The sequence below is a fragment of the Littorina saxatilis genome, linkage group LG7, assembly GCF_037325665.1.
Source record: "Littorina saxatilis isolate snail1 linkage group LG7, US_GU_Lsax_2.0, whole genome shotgun sequence".
Classification (NCBI taxonomy): domain Eukaryota; kingdom Metazoa; phylum Mollusca; class Gastropoda; order Littorinimorpha; family Littorinidae; genus Littorina; species Littorina saxatilis.
This window is the reverse complement of record NC_090251.1, coordinates 38,565,237-38,584,453: the sequence shown is the minus strand read 5'-3', so window position 1 is coordinate 38,584,453 and position 19,217 is coordinate 38,565,237. Positions and strand designations below refer to the sequence as shown.

At 45.4% G+C, this 19,217-nt stretch overlaps 1 protein-coding gene across 4 annotated transcripts in view; it reads left to right on the top strand.

The window, feature by feature from the left end:
• LOC138971418 (histone-lysine N-methyltransferase Suv4-20-like) overlaps positions 1–19,217 on the top strand; it is a 36,645-nt gene that overhangs the window by 5,413 nt on the left and 12,015 nt on the right. For all 4 annotated transcript variants that reach the window (XM_070344147.1, XM_070344146.1, XM_070344144.1 and 1 more), the window contains 4 exons: positions 7,278–7,430; positions 8,609–8,771; positions 10,863–10,975; positions 12,597–12,783. In XM_070344147.1, coding sequence (XP_070200248.1) covers positions 7,278–7,430; positions 8,609–8,771; positions 10,863–10,975; positions 12,597–12,783 — 616 coding nt within the window. The remainder of the gene's footprint in view (positions 1–7,277; positions 7,431–8,608; positions 8,772–10,862; positions 10,976–12,596; positions 12,784–19,217) is intronic.

Genomic DNA, 19,217 nt, shown 5'->3' with positions numbered 1-19,217 from the left:
AACTTCCGGTCAGGCTTGTTTACGTTCTGGCAAGAGTGGTGTTTCGGGCAAAGCTTCTTCTTCTTCTGCTTCTGCTTCTGCTTCAACTTCAGATGGCTGCCCTGGGTTAGCGCCAACTGAAGTTGCGTCTTTATTGTTGACTTTGAGCGCTCAAGTTTCGACACTTGCGTCGGAATTATCTTCCACTAGGGAGGAATTACGAGCGCTTCCGTCTGGTGTTTCTGATGTTCTCTCCTTAGCACAGGTACGGCAGTCTCCTGCAGTTCCGGCTTCGACTTCCGCTTTGCCTTCGGCGACTGTGACTCGGGCGGATGTCCATGCTTCGCAGGATGGGAGTACCAAGTTGGTGTCTCTCCTTTATGGGACACCAGTTCAAGGTATGTCTACACCGCTTGCCGGTGTGCGAGCTCAGGGGGCTCTCTCTGGCGTTGGTAGTCGTGAGAGTTCCCACGAGCAGCGAAAGGACGAACGCCTCCGTACGTCTCTTTATGAGAATATCGGGGACCGTTTTAGTCCTCTTCCGCCCGGGGGGCAGGAAGTGGTCGGTTCTGCCGACGATAAACTGTCTGATGTTCTGCCTCCTGGCTCCGAGCTTGATCTCGAGTCGGAGTGTAGGGCGGAAGACGGGGATGCCTCAGTGGTAGAGGATTCCCAACTGAATTTGCCCGTGAAGCTGTCAGCCGCAGTGGCGCTGGCGGCGGAAACGGCGTTCAGATACTTTCCGGAAGGGGTGGTGAAGGACAAGGCTCAGCTTCACCCACCTCGTTCTGCTTTTGACGATTTCCGGAGTGCTCAGGAGCAACGGCCTCGCTACCGCTTCCGGGAATCGTCAACTATTGCCTATGAAATGGCTAACGTCTTGGGTGGTAAACGCAAACCGGCGGTGCCGTTGTTGGTTCAGCACGGCGAGGCCCCGGAAGACGTTGTCTCTTGGCTGGCTCAGCCTGGGGCTCGGGCTGCTTCCGGTGTTCCGAAGTTCAAGCTCACCCCTTACCCTGTGAATCTGATTGTCTCTTTTGCTCTGCCGTCAGGGGCACTTCCGGTGACGCCGGAACTTGCTGCTTTGAGAGAGGACGGGTACAATAGGGATAGAGTTGTCCCATGTACTGACGGTTCTCTCGCAGCTGTGGAGGAAGTTGGAAGGTCTTTGCTGGAGCTCACGTCCGTGTCGGAGTCTCTGCAAAGGTCTTTATCCAGATCGATTGCCACATCTCTTGATCCTTTTGAATTTCGATTTGATGCGTCGCCGACAGATGTTTCAACACTGCTGGCTACTCTGGGCAAGGTGACTAGAGAACAGGTTACTTTGTCTGCCCGGCTGTATACTCACGCGGTGCTTTCAAGGAGATCAGCTTTCTTGACGGGGTCCAGATTTCGGGACACCGCGACTGTGGAGAGGCTGAAGGTCTCCCCTTTTGCTGAGGGGTCTCTCTTAGGGCAGGCGTCTTTCGATGCACTCCAGAAAGAGACGCAGGACGCGCGGGATGTAGCGATCGCGCGTTTGGCTTCACAGGGCTTCCAGAAGCCTCAGGGCAAGTCTCAGACTCAGGCGTTTTCTTCTGCTAAGCCTCAGACGTCTTCGTCAGGTGGTGGGAAGGCCTAGAAGCAGTCATTCTCCTCCAGGGGTAGGGGGCGTGGAGCTCCATACCCTAAGAGGGGTCAGTCTTTCGGGGGTTCCAGGGGGTCGGGGCGTAAGCCTCACCCCCAATGAAACTTCCCCGAACAACACATCCCGGTGGCCCCCGCGCTAGTTGTAGCGGGCGGCTCGTCCAGGGCCCTTTCTTCCTGGCTGCAACTGGTGGCCAGCAAGTGGGTCACGGGGATAGTGTGTTCGGGGTTCCGGCTTCTCTGGTCAGGGCAGAAGGCTCCCCTGGTCAGGATAATCCCGCCCTGCAGGGCGCCAAAGGATTTGGTGGCACGGAACGCGGTCCAGGAGGAGGTCTCGGCTCTGCTGCTCAAGGGAGCTATAGAGGAGGTCTTGGACGCGCGGTCCCCGGGGTTTTACGGCAGACTTTTTGTAGTGCCGAAAGCCTCGGGGGCGTGGAGGCCGGTGTTAGATCTTTCTCCTTTGAACAAGTTTCTGAGAGTAATCAAGTTTACCATGGAAACTCCAACTTCGGTTCGGGAGGCCTTACGGCCGGGAGATTGGGCAACGTCGATCGATCTTACAGACGCTTACTTTCACGTCCTCATACATGTCGCGGACAGGAAGTGGCTTCGCTTCCCTTGGGGCGGCAAAGCTTACCAGTTCAGGGCTCTGCCGTTCGGCCTGTCTTTAGCTCCGTGGATTTTCACGATTGTGGTCAGGCAGCTTTGCGCTCTTGTGAGACAGGAAGGCATCCGTCTCAGAGCATACCTGGACGATTGGTTAATCCTTCACCAGAACAGGGGGCTTTGCGAGGCTCATACGCACAGGGTGCTGAGCCGGGCGGCACAGCTGGGTTTCTCTGTCAACCTGACAAAATCCGAGTTGGAACCATCCCAGACGTTTACTTACCTGGGCATGGAATTCGACACGCTTCGGTGGTCTGTCCGTCCGTCTCAAAGGCGGATCGACAAGCTTCAGGGTCTGATTCGGTCTCTCTACGGAGAGAATCACGCCAGTGCAAGGGTTCTGACTTCGGTTCTGGGTCAGATGGAATCCATGGCTTCCCTCATTCCGTTGGGCAGGGTTCACAAGAGGCCTTTTCAGGCCTCCCTGCAGTCAAGGTGGGATCAGACATCCCAGGACTGGAGTGCTCCGATCGCACTGGGAACTTGGTTTCAGCAGACCACAGGTGTTTGGCTTCTTCCGGATTTGTTCCGGGGTGTTCCCATTGTTCGTCCACCGCCGGAGAGAGAGTTGTTTACGGACGCATCTCTGACGGGGTGGGGTGCTCATCTGGACGAGCACATGGTTTCGGGAGTTTGGGATTGCTCTCAGGCCTCCCTACATATCAATGTACTGGAGTTGGAGGCTGTTTCCCTGGCGCTTCTAGCGTTCAAGCCTTTTCTAGAGGGCAGTCATGTACGTCTTCACACCGACAACATGTCTGTGGCGTCGTATGTGAACAAGCAGGGGGGGACTCGGTCTCACAGTCTTTCCGACATTGCATGTCGCATTCTCAAGTGGTGTCACGCCCAGCACATTCTGTTGTCAGCAGTGTACTTGAAGGGCAGTCTGAACGTCCTTGCAGACACTTTGAGCAGAGGGGACAGGATTGTTCATTCAGAGTGGACTCTCACACACCAGTCTTTGCAGCGGCTTTGGTCGCAGATCGACAAGCCCAAGATAGATCTCTTTGCGACGAGGTTTTCGGCGAGACTTCCTCTCTTTGTGTCCCCCTTCCCGGATCCTCTGGCCTGGAAGGTGAATGCTCTGGAAGTGGATTGGTCAGATCTTCCGGCGTATGCCTTCCCTCCGTTCTGCCTCTTGGGCAAAGTCCTCAGGAAAGTGGACTTAGAGAAACCAGCGCTGGTTCTGGTCGCGCCTCTGTGGCCAAGCCAGCACTGGTTTCCCGACCTACTGCGTCTAGCAGTTCGGCCCCCGATCCCTCTCGCCCTGAAAAGAGGAGATCTCGTGCAGCCTCGGTCAGGCGTTCAGCACGAGAACCCACAGATCCTGGCCCTTCACGCGTGGATTCTGTCCGAAGCGCTTTGCGTAGGGCAGGGGCCTCTTCCCCTACTCTGAGATTTGTCGGACATGCACATAGAAAATCGACTTCTTCGGTTTACTCATCGCACTGGGCCTCTTGGTCTAGGTGGTGCGTGCTTAACGGGGTTAAACCTCTTTCTCCTAGGTCTATTCATGTAGCCAACCATCTGTCTTGGTTGGCTGATCAGGGGGCTTCTCCCTCTTCTATTAGGGTCCGGAGGTCGGCGATCTCTTCGACCCTCGCGCAATTAGGCCACAAAATTTCGCTCGGAGGGGTTATCGCTAGTGTTATTAAGGGGGCTGCCCTTTTAGCAGCTCGTTCAAGATCGCTTCTCCCTGCATGGGATTTGTTCCTGGTCTTACGTTTCTTAGCCTCGGATGAGTTCGAGCCTCTTTTGTCAGCCACTTTGGCCGATTTGACGCGTAAGACTGTGTTTTTAACGCTTCTCGCTACTTCGAGGAGAGGTAGTGAGGTGCACTCTTTGTCGGGTTTAGACAAGGATATTGCGTTCGAGAAGGATGGTTCCATTTCTCTCAAATTTGTTCCCGGCTTTCTCGCGAAAAACCAGAAACCTGGCCAGCTTTCTCCAATCTTGCGCATTCCACCCTTGAGCAAGATTTTGGCTCCTGGAGATCCCGATATTGCAAATTGTCCTGTGAGAGCTCTCCGATGTTACCTGTCTCGAACTCGGCCTGTTAGGTCAGAAAGTCAAAAGCTTCTTTTCATATCTTTAAACACGGCTAGGTGTAAGGATATAGCGAAGGTGACTCTGGCCAAATGGATCTCCACTCTGATCAAACGAGCATATGCCTGGTGGCTAGTGCAGTCGGGTGATGTTAGGGCAGTGTTGCCTCTCACTGCGGCTAGAACCCATGAGGCGAGAGCCTGGGCATCCTCAGTGGCAGTTCTTCGGTCCGGCAAGCTAGCCGAGGTACTGGAAGCTGCGTACTGGCGCTCTGAGGACATATTCGTCAACTTTTACCTCAGAGACGTCGCTTCTGTCAGACAGGATGGAAGCTCCGCGCTGCCTGCCATGGTAGCGGCGGGACAAGTCCTGCGTGCTTAGTTTTGGTAAGTACCCACCACCTATAGTAGCAATCTGCTATATGTGAGTTGGGTAATAATATGTAATTTAATCCAAAATTTTAATAATAAATTTTCATTTAATTAATATACTTACCCAACTCACATCGTTTAAACCCTCCCGCCTCCCCGCTGTGGTGGTATTGGGTTCTAAAAAAGTAGTGAGTTGGGCTTCGTTCGAATGATACAAATGGCGGCGTATGCGCACGCATACGGATGTTGGACCGGACATCGGTCTGATATTATGGGATGGATCACTCTTTTTTAGGGTGGTCTCCCTTGTTACCAAGGGGAACGAGTACAGCGTTACCAGCACTGAACTAGAGTTAATTGCTATATGTGAGTTGGGTAAGTATATTAATTAAATGAAAATTTATTATTAAAATTTTGGATTTGAGAACTTTAAAACCAAAAAGTGGCTGCCGATTTCACAAAATGGGCACATTTTACAAGTCTTTACGCGTTTTCGGCAAAACGCTGCCGATTTCGCGTAATGGGCAGCGTTTTGCCGATTACACAAAATGGGCAAGGATGTTGCAGATGCCGCAATTTCGGCAAGTCTGTGAATTCGGCACGACATATATACTGACACAGGTACTGGTCCTTTCTCTCAGACTCAGTAACATTTGAACAGTTCAATTGTATCAAGCTCTATATTTTGCGTGCTTGAATGGCCATTCTTGAGCGTTAACCTAAAGGGCAAAGGCACACGCATGCGTGCCTCAGTCGTCTTACAAAAGATTTAATCACTCATTCACTGTGTGTGCTAACTAAGACAAGAGAGCCCAAGCAATTTTTTCGAACAGCATATCTGACTGGCATAACCCTGTGGAAATGAAAGAAGAAGAGATTCACTCAGTGGGACGGTGAACCTCGCAGTCACACGGAGCTATATATCGGGTTATTGCCGTGACTGGCATACTCACCGACATACGCGGCTGTTATGCCTTCCACGAACTGAGTTTTTGTTGTGAAGCACATGTATTGCAAGTTCATGGCTATCCGGGGATCCCCCCAAATAGCTTGTTAATAATAATAATAATAATAATAATAAGAACATTTATATAGCGCTAAATCAAAAACTTTCGTTAAAAAGGCTTGCTCTAAGCGCTTGACATCTAAACTAAAACGTCATTCACATATGATGTATTCTAAAAGTTAAAACTGACTGCATGGTGAACTAGGTATGTCACGTATGTGAGATTTATTGACTCACTGTGACCATCAACTTTGCTGTACGGTGCTTGTTCTGAAAATTTGGCAGATTCATGACTTAAACTTGAATTTGACTTTGAAGTTCTAAGGAAACCTGCTGGCAGGTCAGTTGCTGAGAAGGTCATGAGACTGAGAGGGCATTTCCTCAGAATCTGTGTATAAAAAAAATAATTATCCCAGCGAAGCTGGAGGTATCCCACGAACGCTATACTGTAATCGACTTGAGAACTGTTCATGTCGATAATACATGATAGAGAAGGATTCTTTGTGCACAAACTCAGGCTACAGTTGGGGATGGAAGTTCACCAAAAATTGGGAACATACTAAGTAAAATACGCTGGGTGACGACCAATTCTTCAATTTTTGATCTGTCGGATATGTTGGGGTGGAATATCCGAGACTAGGGCATAATGTTCGCGCAATTAGACGATCTAGTGCTCTACAGTCTACTGGTTGCCTGTGTAATTACAATGTGTTTGTATTATTTTGTTGTTTCTAAATGAGTAATGTATGCGTGTTGTTTTTATTTTGTTTTCATTTATATGTTTTATTATTGTGGTATCAGAATAAAAACAAGGTGATAAAACACTTCATGACAGGAGATTTCCTCATAAACGGAGAATGCATTACCAAGACTACAAACAGCTGTGTCAGATGTATTATGGACTAGTCAAAACGCTAGTGTGAATTAACGAAAACACTTTACCTGTAGGACTTTGTTGAATGTGCTGGATGGGGTTTCCCACCAATTGATTATAATCAGAAACGTGTGTTTTTGCATAAATTGTTAGTTTGTCTTTGGAGCACTAACGATGAAGAAAGGGGGAAGTAAGGCCCGGAAGATAAGAGTTATCGAACTTGTTCGCAATCGCCACTACGCTCTGCATTGATCGGTTTTGGATCATTTAAAGAAATCTATCCAAAAATGATTTCATCTTATTCTTTATCATTTCCTGATTCAAAAAACATATACTGTAGATATAATTTGTTGTATTCAAAACAAGCTCAGAAAGTTTAAAAGAATACAGAAAAGCGAGCTTTCCTGCTTACCGCAATACGCTATTGCGCTGTATTAGCTTGTCAATTTCACTTTGTGTAGCACGGGAAAAGTGAGCGATTTTCTTGCTGCGGGGATTGACGAAGCTGTTATGTATTGGTGAAAAAATCCTGGAACGCCAAAGAAGAAGAAGGTGAAAAAATGCAGTGCGTTCAGTTTCATTCTGTGAGTTTGACAGAAAGTTGTAATTTCGCCTCACGCGACTTATTTATTGTTATTGTTGAAAGCTTACATCAGCTCTGTAATTGATTGAGCATTTATTCATTGGTCCCACTGACTTATTTTAGGTCCAGGCAAGTTCAGCAGAAAGCTGTGAGCAGTGGACGAAACGGTACATCATACTGCATGACAACAGAAGAGCTGTGTCGCTATGATGATATATGCACTGCCCTAATCATCGACCCTTACATGGGTTTCCAAACCCATAAGATGAATATCAGGTAAGTGACAGGTATAGTACAGGAAAATAAGTGATTTCCCAGAAATCAGCTAGAGTAATAAAATCCTACAGCTTTTATTTGTATAATTTTTTCAGGAGAAGGCCAGAAAAGAAAGTTGGGGGGGGGACTCTTGCGGCTCAATGACAAGATTTTTGTAAAGGTAGTACATGTACATGTATACATGTATTACTAGTACAGTGGAACCTCCCGTAACGACCTCTCCCAAGAACGACCCCCTCCTTTTGCCGACCAAATTTCTCAGCACAGATGCTTTTCACACTGTAACTAACCTCCCAAGAACGACGCCCTCCTTTTTCCGACGACCGACCTACCAACTTAGGGTCAATAACGACTTTTACCTTTTAACCAGTGAGCGTCAAAGTTCGTAATTACGCAGCACACGCGGAACACGCACGCCATTAGTCACGCATCAAGACTCAGGGGTGGTAGTCTAGTCCGTAGTGCATGCAAGTCAAGTGGCCCACGGCTGTCATCCTCACACCTAGTCAGTTGCTGTCACAATGGAAGGACTGCCCTCGAAGTAGGGGGGAGGGGGAGAGAGAAAGGAGATGGGAGGGGTTGGGTAGGGGCAGTTAGAGCCACAACTCAATAATGAATTGCTGTGTACGTATTTTGTGAGTGTGTGCTCACCAACTGAAACCTCAATGACCCATACTTGCCAATGAGCAAGTTTTACCAATGGCAGGGTCTCCTTTGATGTCAGAGAGGAAACTCTTCCTGTCCCAGGTTACACTTACAGACACTGACCTTCTTACCCGGGCTCAATCACCGAGTTACTCTTAGCTATGAGACCGCATGTGTGTTGTGTGTGTTATGTGTGCCCGTCTGTGCGCTGGTGTATGCACGTACATCATGCTTCTCCAAATGGGAACTGCCCAACAGTTGCCACCCCTGTAAAATAAAAAACGTATACCTCCCAAACTCCCAATAAAGACCCCTCCTTTTTACGACCGATTTTTCTGGACATTTTCAAGGTCGTTAGTGGGAGGTTTTACTGTAGTAGAAAGGGTGGAACTGGAACAGGAGGGTTACTATACCCGAGCGCCAATAGTTCATTTCATTCATCTGAACTTGTGAGATTGAAATCCCCCATTACCCCAGAATTCAACAACGAGATAACTCATTTCATAATGTCATTTGTATGGGTTATGTCGCAGGTTCCGTCCGCTGTCCAACCAAGCCGAGCTGAAGAGGATTGTAGAAGAGTTCATCCATGACCAGGACTATGAGAAAACGCATGACAAGCTTCTGGCTGTGGATCCCCGACGTGTTAGCCCGCTTATAAAGACTGAGCGAGAACAAAACCTTATGCGTCAGCATGTAAGTAAATGAGACACGAAAAGCGTCTATAGTCAGGAGGCTGATAACATTTTCAAATGATGGTACAGTAGTACCTCCCCTATTTTATGGCTCCCTTGATATTACTAGCCACTTTTCTCTGACGGATTATTTCTTCTTCTGTGTCTTTCTGGATCATTGACTGACCCTGACAAGGAAGTAACAATCCCTAACTCTGTAGTACAACCCCTATGTATTTCAACCGAATGTCGGTTGCATTTCCAAAGTCATTCAACAGAGGTAATGCTGTACAGTCAAATCTGCCCTGGTGGCTAGCTGACTGTTCATCACAACCACCCTTGAAGATTCCTAACAATTATTAAATTACATAATCTTACTCCAATTCTCATAAATGCATTGATTTCAATCTCACATGCTAGATGTCGAAAAACTACTCAAATTACCTGCCCTTGCAAGGGTGGTAACCAAGCTAAAAGCAGACGCCATAGCCGTTGCTATGCCCTGTCCCACCTGGTTACCCATAACCCACCGCGCACCACGTGAGCGCCGGCATCCGGAATAATCATTCTCGATTTTCGACGACACACGTCAGACGTGCGGAATTCGTCTGTTCACTTGGCTTTCCCTAGCCCTTGTCTTTGTGACTTTATGGGCTTGGGGGCCTTTACCTGTTCGCCTTTCTTTTGGTGAGACCTGCCCTTTTTTATTGAATTGAATTGTTGTTTGGTAGCTGCTTGTTTACAGCCGCTTCAGAAATTTACTTTTCTGGTGGACTTCGATTTCGGCCTTTTACAAGATGGCCGATAGCAAGCAGTAAGTTTTGCCAACAGCTCTTTGGAGGTCTGATGACGTGTTCATTGATTTTTTACCTCCTGGACATCTCCTGCTCTTAACTTGATGGGGCCATTGCCTTGCCCTCGTTAGTTTCTGCAGGACAGGTTCTCTCAGGGACATAAGTAAGTTCCCTCCGCCTTTAGGAGCAATCTGCATTTATGAGAATTGGAGTAAGAATATGTAATTTAATGGAAAATTTCAATAGTAAATTTTCATTTTATTAATATACTTACCCAATTCTCATAGTTAAGACCCTCCCATCCATCCCCGCTACTTAATTTCCTAAGGGTTTTTGAGAAGTCTCGAATGATTATTCCGGATGCCGGCGCTCACGTGGTGCGCGGTGGGTTATGGGTAACCAGATGGGACAGGGCATACCAATGGCTATGGCGTCTGTTTTTAGCGTGGTTACCACCCTTGCAAGGGCAGGTAATTTAAGTAGTTTTTCGACATCTAGCATGTGAGATTGAAATCAATGCATTTATGAGAATTGGGTAAGTATATTAATCAAATGAAAATTTACGATTGAAATTTTCCATTTTTCTCCATATAATTCACCCGTCTATAAGTTACATCGTACTGTGGGTGGTTATCATAGACAGCTTTGACTTTGCCCCATTTTAGGGTCATACTTTCATAGTTTTTATAAGCACATCTACACACAAATGAACCACTGAAAAACAGGTGTGGGTGCTGTAGGGGCCATCTGTCTCTTGTGATCAATTTTGAAATGCTGAGTCAAAGCATCACATTTTATTGCACATATCATCCCACCCCTTGCGCAAAACAAAACAGAACCTGGTGTTTTTCTGTTTTATTTTTAACCAGGATAAGGCAAGAGTAGCCTTTCATGGTAAAGTTGGAACTGTAGATAGTCGCTGACTGAAACTTTGTGCACATATATTTGAATGAGAATAGATTAAAAAGTGTTGACATGTGAACTGTATCAGGCATGGGAATTGTCCGCCAAAAGGCAGATTTGCGCCGATTTTTTATTTATTTTTTTCCACCGAAAAACCTCAAAAAGCAAAAGTGTCCGCCAAAAAAATGGATGGGGGAGGCAGAAATGGTTCTAAAAACTGAATTTAATGGCAAACTTGGAGCTGAGATGACACCAAATACCACCATTTTGGTTCTTTGGAGATAAACAATACTGGGGGGGGGACATGCCCCCGGAACCCCCTAGTAGTGCTTCGCGCTGTCGACTTTGCTATAACTTGCACAATTTCAGCCTTTTTTACTTTTTTCAATTCCTATGCCTGTGTATTTATGTGACAGATATACTGCTTCCTGAAGATGTTTGACAATCAAGCTGGTTTTGAGATCCAGCCATGTGAGCGCTATTCGCTAGAAGACCAACAGGGAGGGAAAATCGTCGCCACCAAGGCATGGTAAGGCTTGTGCCTTTAGCTTTGTTTATTTTCATCAAGGAGATAAAAGAGAGTGGGTTGTAGTGTTGTTCCCAGCCTCAGAGGACAATAGCAAGATCTAGATCAGCACTTTTCAGGACGTGTACGGGTAACGTCATCAAATCTAGTTTTTACATCAAGCGTTTGCCAAGATCTGCAGTCTTGGTGGGAGCAAAACAACGTATGCATTTGGAACATTGGAGAAAAAAGTACTGGCTTTGTCTGTTTCATTGAAAAATTGACGGTCAGAAGACCTCCTACAAGTCAATGCTATGGCACGGTCAACAGGCGTCAGATCAAAATAGTATGCGTCAATGACCAAAGACTGTGGCCTAGGAACAACGCTGGCTGTGTGTTTGATTTTTGACTCACATGCGAAGCAAAAGTGAGTCTATGTACTCACCCGAGTCGTCCGTCCGTCCGGAAAACTTTAACGTTGGATATTTCTTGGACACTATTCAGTCTATCAGTACCAAATTTGGCAAGATGGTGTATGATGACAAGGCGCCAAAAAACATACATAGCATCTTGACCTTGCTTCAAGGTCAAGGTCGCAGGGGCCATAAATGTTGTCTAAAAAACAGCTATTTTTCACATTTTTCCCATTTTCTCTGAAGTTTTTGAGATTGAATACCTCACCTATATATGATATATAGGGCAAAGTAAGCCCCATCTTTTGATACCAGTTTGGTTTACCTTGCTTCAAGGTCAAGGTCACAGGAGCTCTTCAAAGTTGGATTGTATACATATTTTGAAGTGACCTTGACCCTGAACTATGGAAGATAACTGTTTCAAACTTAAAAATTATGTGGGGCACATGTTATGCTTTCATCATGAGACACATTTGGTCACATATGTTCAAGGTCAAGGTCACTTTGACCCTTATGAAATGTGACCAAAATAAGGTAGTGAACCACTAAAAGTGACCATATCTCATGGTAGAAAGAGCCAATAAGCACCATTGTACTTCCTATGTCTTGAATTAACAGCTTTGTGTTGCATGACCTTGGATGACCTTGACCTTGGGTCAAGGTCACATGTATTTTGGTAGGAAAAATGTGTAAAGCAGTTCTTAGTGTATGATGTCATTGCTAGGTTTAGTAGCATGTGAGTCGTATGGGCTTTGCCCTTCTTGTTTTTAGAAATACATGGGTGGGATTCTTTTGGTTTATGTCGGAAATCCGGATTCGTAATGTCTGTGGTGACGGTTTTTTGGTTGTTAATTATACAAATCCTTCAGCGTTTGGGGGCCCCCAGACCCCCCTTACAATTCTTCAGGATTCATGAGATTTTTGAGTCCTACCCATGGAAATGGATTGTTGTTAAGAACTGGCTTCTCATGAATGTTGTTATTGGGCACAGACAAATTTAAGTGCCCTTCTTGCATTAGAATGTTTACACTTTTCATCATATCCACAGTTTTATTGTTCATTGGAAAAATATGCTTACACTTACAGCACAGCAAGTTCCATAAATTTGCCACTGACTTTTTTCTCGGGGTTCTAGAAAGTGGTATTTTGCAACAGCGATGTCATTCCATGTCATGCATTTTTTGGAAGTAGTTCCTATTGTCTATCGTTCGCATGTTTTTTTCTGCTTGCAGGAAGAAGGGGCAGGTAATTTCCATGCTGGTGGGCTGTGTGGGAGAGCTGACACCTGAACAGGAGAGAGAGCTACTGGTGTGGGGTCAGAACGACTACAGTGTCCAGTACTCCGACCGCAAAAAGAAGTCCCAGCTCTGGTTGGGGCCCGCTGCCTACATGAACCATGACTGTCGACCAAACTGTTCCGTGAGTGAGAGGGGGGGGGGGGGGGGGGGGATACAGGGTGTTCTTGGTGAGCTCGAAAGTAGGGGATGTATTACTATTAGCAGACCTGTGCACATCTACGGTTTCTCCATAATTTCTCAGATTTTTATATGCAGAATACGGTGCTACGGATTTTTAATTAAAATTCCGATGTTTTACTCAAAACAAAAATGTTGTACATTTTTTCTGTTTTAAGATGTTTTGACCAATTAGTTGGCTGTTGCGCTAAAAAGACCTTTTCCGATTTACCGGAAGCGCGTGTGTTCTCAGCATTGAGTCTTTGTTCATAGACTTAGTTCATCCAGCGTCTGCATGGCAACTTGTGATTGAAGTGAAACCTGGAGAGAAAAAAAAGAGTGCGAGATTCAGATAGTGAAGAGGAGACACCAGCTCTGTCACCAAAGAAGAAGAAAACGGCACAACAGTGCTGGAAGTCCAGTTATTCTCAAGACAACCTGGAGATCGTAAAATTGTGTGCTTTGTGAGCAGAATTATGTCTTGAACTGTCGTTACAGCTTACTACTGAAACATTTTAAAAACTACTGAAATTTGGTTTGTTTACTACTGATGAGCGTTTTGAGTGTGCACAGGTCTGTATTAGAATCGATTTTGTTTAACTAACCTGAGTTATCAGTATCAGTGAATTGTGGAAATAACTGTGCTGGGATGAATGTTTGGACGGCTGGGGGAACGCCATTCAGTGAACAAAAAACATTCCATTCTTTATCAGTACAGCAGTCCCTCTCATGAACGGACACCCTTGGGCCATAGCAAAACTGTCCGTACATTGCAGGTGTCCGGTCACGGGAGGGGTGACTACACCACCCCCTCCCCCATACACTCACACAGAGACACACAAACAACAGGATTGAGTCTATGATAATCACTTCTTGTGGCTACTAAACAATAACAATAAACTCCTAATACTTCTTTAAACGTTCTGTAAAAAGGATTTGTATGAAAAGTGTTGAAAAGAAGAGATAAAATAAATCCTCAAGGCAGTGAACACACTCACCATGCATTGACATACGAAAGCAGCCACACAAACACAGCACAGAGGAGCGTGTGCAGATGCTTTGCAAGAATAAGCTTGAAAACCAGTTTGAATAAATAGCAGCAGATAGAGCTGCATGTCATAATCATGTAATTTATTTTTTTCTTGTCTGGCTTTATTGACTGCATGCCGATCATGTGGCATGGCAGTGACTTTTCACTCTTCAGTCGGAAATACACTGTACATAACACAGCTCCCATTCTCCCTCACTAATGCCTACCCCAAGCCGTGAGAACTGATGCTTGGAAATTGTGTGGAAGAGTACACCTCTCTATTTCTCTCCAATGCTCTTCCTGCTGACATGCAGTGACACCGGACACCCCACAGAGTTTAGCCAGCTAACCCTCCACCCCCACCCCCCCCCCCCCTTCCTCTCTCTCTCCCTCCCTCCAGCCATGTACTGTTGGGGGCTGTGGCCAGAGAGGCCAGCTGCACTGTTCACTCAGAGCAAAACCAGTTGACAGTGTCGTAACTTTTGACAAAGCAAGACAACTGAAGGGTTCATAGATTAGGCAACCGACTCACTGGTCAAGGCTGAGGGGAAACAAGAGTATCTTGTCAATGAAAGAGGTTAGGCCTACACACAGACACACGATGCTGAGAACTGTGGCCGGTTTTTCACTCACTTTCGCTCAGGACCTTCATCGACTGTGGTTTCTGTTGTTTACGTCCAACAGACAAGAATAAAGAGCTCAGTGCAGTTTCATGTTGGCATCTTCGCATGTACTCCACTCCTGACCAAAACTACCCCCCCCCCCCCCCCCCCTCCTCAGTGATGGGTACACGTGCACTCAAGTTATCAGTGACTGTCATCACGCCATTGCGGCTGTGATCTTTGTACCAAGAACCGGACTGCTCTGTTATCGATTTTGTTGTGGTGAAAATTTGACGATGGTCTGTCCGTACATTGGAGGTATGACCTGCTGTTGGGACCGAAAATGAGTGTCCGCGTCCACGTTTTGCAGGTGTCCGTTTAAGGGGGGGCAAATATAGAAGGAAAATACTCCGTGCCGAGCAAATGTGTCCGTACATGTCAGGTGTCCGCTCACGCCGGGGGCCGTACATTGCAGGGACTGCTGTACTTAATTATCCCATTGCTGGAAAATTCCGGTCGCTTCCTCCATGCTTGAAAGCTAGCAGCAACAAGAGGCACGCTACCCAGGTGTGTGTTTAGATGTATTCAGCCACCTGCACACCCCCCGCGGGTTAGGGGGAGTCCCATATTGGTTGGGACGAGAAAGAATTTACCCGATGCTACCCAGCATGTCGTAAGAGGCGACTAACGGTTCTGTTTCTCCTTTTACCCTTGTTAAGTGTTTCTTGTATAGAATATAGTCAATGTTTGTAAAGATTTTAGTCAAGCAGTATGTAAGAAATGTTAAGTCCTTTGTACTGGAAACTTGCATTCTCCCAGTAAGGTCATATATTGTACTATGTTGCAAGCCCCTGGAGCAATTTTTTGATTAGTGCTTTTGTGAACAAGAAACAATTAACAAGTGGCTCTATCCCATCTCCCGCCTTTCCCCTTTCCCCTTTCCCATCTCCCCCCTTTCCCCGTCGCGATATAACCTTGAATGGTTGAAACGACGTTAAACACCAAATAAAGAAAGAAAGAAAGAAAGCCACCTGCACGTCTGGCAGAATGACCTTCTTCTGCGTTCGTGGGCTGAAACTCCCACGTACACTCGTGTTTTTTGCACGAGTGGAATTTTACGTGTATGACCGTTTTCACCCCGCCATTAAGGCAGCCATACGCCGCTTTCGGAGGAAGCATGCTGGATATTTTCGTGTTTCTATAACCCACCGAACTCTGACATGGATTACAGGATCTTTTCCGTGCGCACTTGGTCTTGTGCTTGCGTATATGTTACAGGCATTAAGTGAAACCAAGCATTACGCGTAATGCCTAAAATGTTCAGGCATTACGCGTAATGCCTGTGAACACTAGGCATTACACGTAATGCCTAAAAATACCAGGCATTACGTGTAATGCCTGAAAATCATTGCCAGGCATTACACGTAATGCCTGAAACCTGTTGGTTTAAACACAATTTTATTCAAAATACATGACATGAAACAATTGACAAAAATGCAGCTAGGACACGAACTCAAGCAGATGCTTATTTGACGTGACCATAACAATGCTAAGTTACACAAGTTTTCATGATGGTGGACAACACAATTATTAACCAGAAGAACAAAATGTAGGAGGGGGGTATGGGGAACTTAATCAAAACAGGAGGATTTACAGAGAGAAAAAAATTAATCAAATAAAAAAATAAAAGAAAAATGATGAGACTATGAATGAAGCGCGTGGGACGAGAACATCGATGCTGAGACATGCAATAAGTAAGTTCAGATAAATGTACATTTTCATGGAGAGGGCAGCATAGTTCGTTACGAATGTATGGAAGAAAACAACCACACACACACACACACAAAAGAGAACAGAAAAACAAAAACAAAAACTCAATGATAATTATTACTTATGTTAAAAATGTAATTGATGCAATAACACTGAGGCGGGTTTACGTTCTCCTGCACACAAACATACACAATACCAGTACGTGGGCTAATCCTTCAAGTTAGTCGACCAGATTCAGCAATAAAGGATTGGACCGACTCGAAAATCAATGTATTTATGCGAAATGAATGTTGCTCGCTGCCTCTTAATAATGTTTCCACGTGTCTAAAATTGGCAGGCAGTGAGTTAATTGTGGACATACGAGCATTTTCAAACAACGTGCAGTATAACAAGTAATGTTCAGCTGTTTCGTTCCGGTTACCGCACGCACACTGTGGGTTATCTTTTAAATGGCGTTTGCATAAATCGGAATTAAGGTTACTCATGTTTAAACGCATTCTGCTGTGTTGTATTTCTACATGTCTTTTTCCAAAATAATAATAAACTGGCACATAATGATGAGGACTTTGTAAATAATGCTTAAACTCGCTAATTGAGTTTGTGGTTTTAACCACATCAGGCAGATCATTCCATAAAATTGTAGTCGAAGGAACGAAGGATGTTCGGAAGATTTCTGTCCTGTGAGCTGGTACAAATCTTTCAAGTGGTCGTCTTCTGTGATAAGGATTTAAGGATGAAACTAGTGGTGGCAAAAGGTCAACTAAATATAGGGGACATTTACCATTTTATGATATAATATCAATTTATGTTGTCTTCGGCGTTCCTTTAGACTACAAAATCCGCTTTCTTTGTAAATCTTACCATGACTAGTTCTCCGCACACCGCCAATTATAATACGTAAAGCTTTAAACCTGAAACCTGTTACAGGCATTAAGTGAAACCAGGCATTACGTGTAATGCCTGAATATCGTTTGATAGAATAGGTCGAACAACAACACCTTTGACTCTCGCTTGTTTCTTCTTCTTCTGACACTCTGCGCACAAAGATTTGTAAAGTGGGGTTCACGTAGGACAGGGTCCAGATTGAATTCATCTTCCTAAAACAACAACACCATGTCAATGTACCCGAGCGCTACATTCAAACTACTAAAGATCGTGAACAACGTACGTCGAATAATAATAACAAATCTCCCTTATGAGAAAAAAACCCCGTTTACACAGTGTTTCTCAAGCGAACATTAAGTAATAATTTGATATCGTAGCTTTCAACAGTCCCGGTATGTGAAATAACACAACGCAATTTTCTTATTAGCTGTTTTTGTTCTGGACAGCAAGAACAGTCAGTGTACTAAGCCTTTTTTGTTACCTCCCTTTGATATTATAATTATGTGTCAATTTTGTTTGTTTGTTTGTTTGCTTAACGCCCAGCCGACCACGAAAGGCCATATCAGGGCGTTGCTGCTTTGACATATAACGTGCGCCACACACAAGACAGAAGTCGCAGCACAGGCTTCATGTCTCACCCAGTCACATTATTCTGACACCGGACCAACCAGTCCTAGCACTAACCCCATAATGCCAGACGCCAGGCGGAGCAGCCACTAGATTGCCAATTTTAAAGTCTTAGGTATGACCCGGCCGGGGTTCGAACCCACGACCTCCCGATCATGGGGCGGACGCCTTACCACTAGGCCAACCGTGCCGGTATGTGTCAATTACTCTATCAGAGACAGCATTGGAGATAACCCGATTTCAGTATTTTTTCACGATAGACGTAGAGCTGAATACCAACACTCAAATCTGTTTTTGACAAACACCACACATCACTTAATTTCCCAAGAGATGATACTCATGACGTGACTTTGTCGTTTTCTGGAAGGCAGCTTTTACTTCTTCGATTGTTCTGAAGTACACAGCTTTCGGAAGCAACTTTCTGCCGTCCTTTTCATAATGTTCAAACAAACGTCGAGTAAACAATTGTTCTTTTTCATTATCCTCCATGGTGACGAATAAGCAACTGGTGAAAACTGAAATATTGGACCTCGGCTTTCCATTGTGACATGCACTCACACTTACGTGAAATTCAAACTGTGGTGAACACTATGTCAGAAATACAATATTTTGCATTGCGAACCAACACTCATAATCGCAAAATAAAATGTGCATTAATAATAATAATAATAATGCAAACTTTTATAGCGCTATTCTAGAAAAATGTCTACTCTTAGCGCTTTACAATACATACATCGACAAGCATACTATACACGCACAGGCAATTACAAAGAAACCGACCAAACATAACCAACAAACTATACATGCACAGGCAAAGAAAGCGACCAAACATACAATACACGCACAGGCAAGATAACGACCAAACATAAACAAACATACTATGACCAAACATTCATTTCAAAGGTCACTTGATTGAATGTTAGTTACTATGTTCACACCATGACATTTTGTCAACACTTTGTCCTTAAAAAATGTTTTCACTGTCATCCAAGAGGTAATGTGTATTGCCTGAATTGCTTCAGGCAATAAGCGTAATTTTGAGAGTCAAATTTCAGGCATTACGTGTAATGCCTGGTATTTTTAGGCATTACGTGTAATGCCTAGTGGTCACAGGCATTACGCGTAATGCCTGAACATTTTAGGCATTACGCGTAATGCCTGGTTTCACTTAATGCCTGTAACATATACACACGAAGGGGGATAAGCCACTAGCAGGTCTGCACATAAGTTGACCTGGGAGATCGGAAAAATCTCCACACTTAACCCACCAGGCGGCCACGACCGGGATTCGAACCCTCGACCTTCCGATTAAGAGGCCGACGTCTTACCACCCCGCCACAGCGCCCGTCAGGCAGAATGACCAAGATCTTTTACGTGCCACAGGGTTGACAGGGGGTAGGAAAACGGAAACTGTCCCTGAGTATGCACATAAAGTTGACCTGTGTCCGTCCTGGACCGGATTCACACCCGTAACCCTTGGATCAC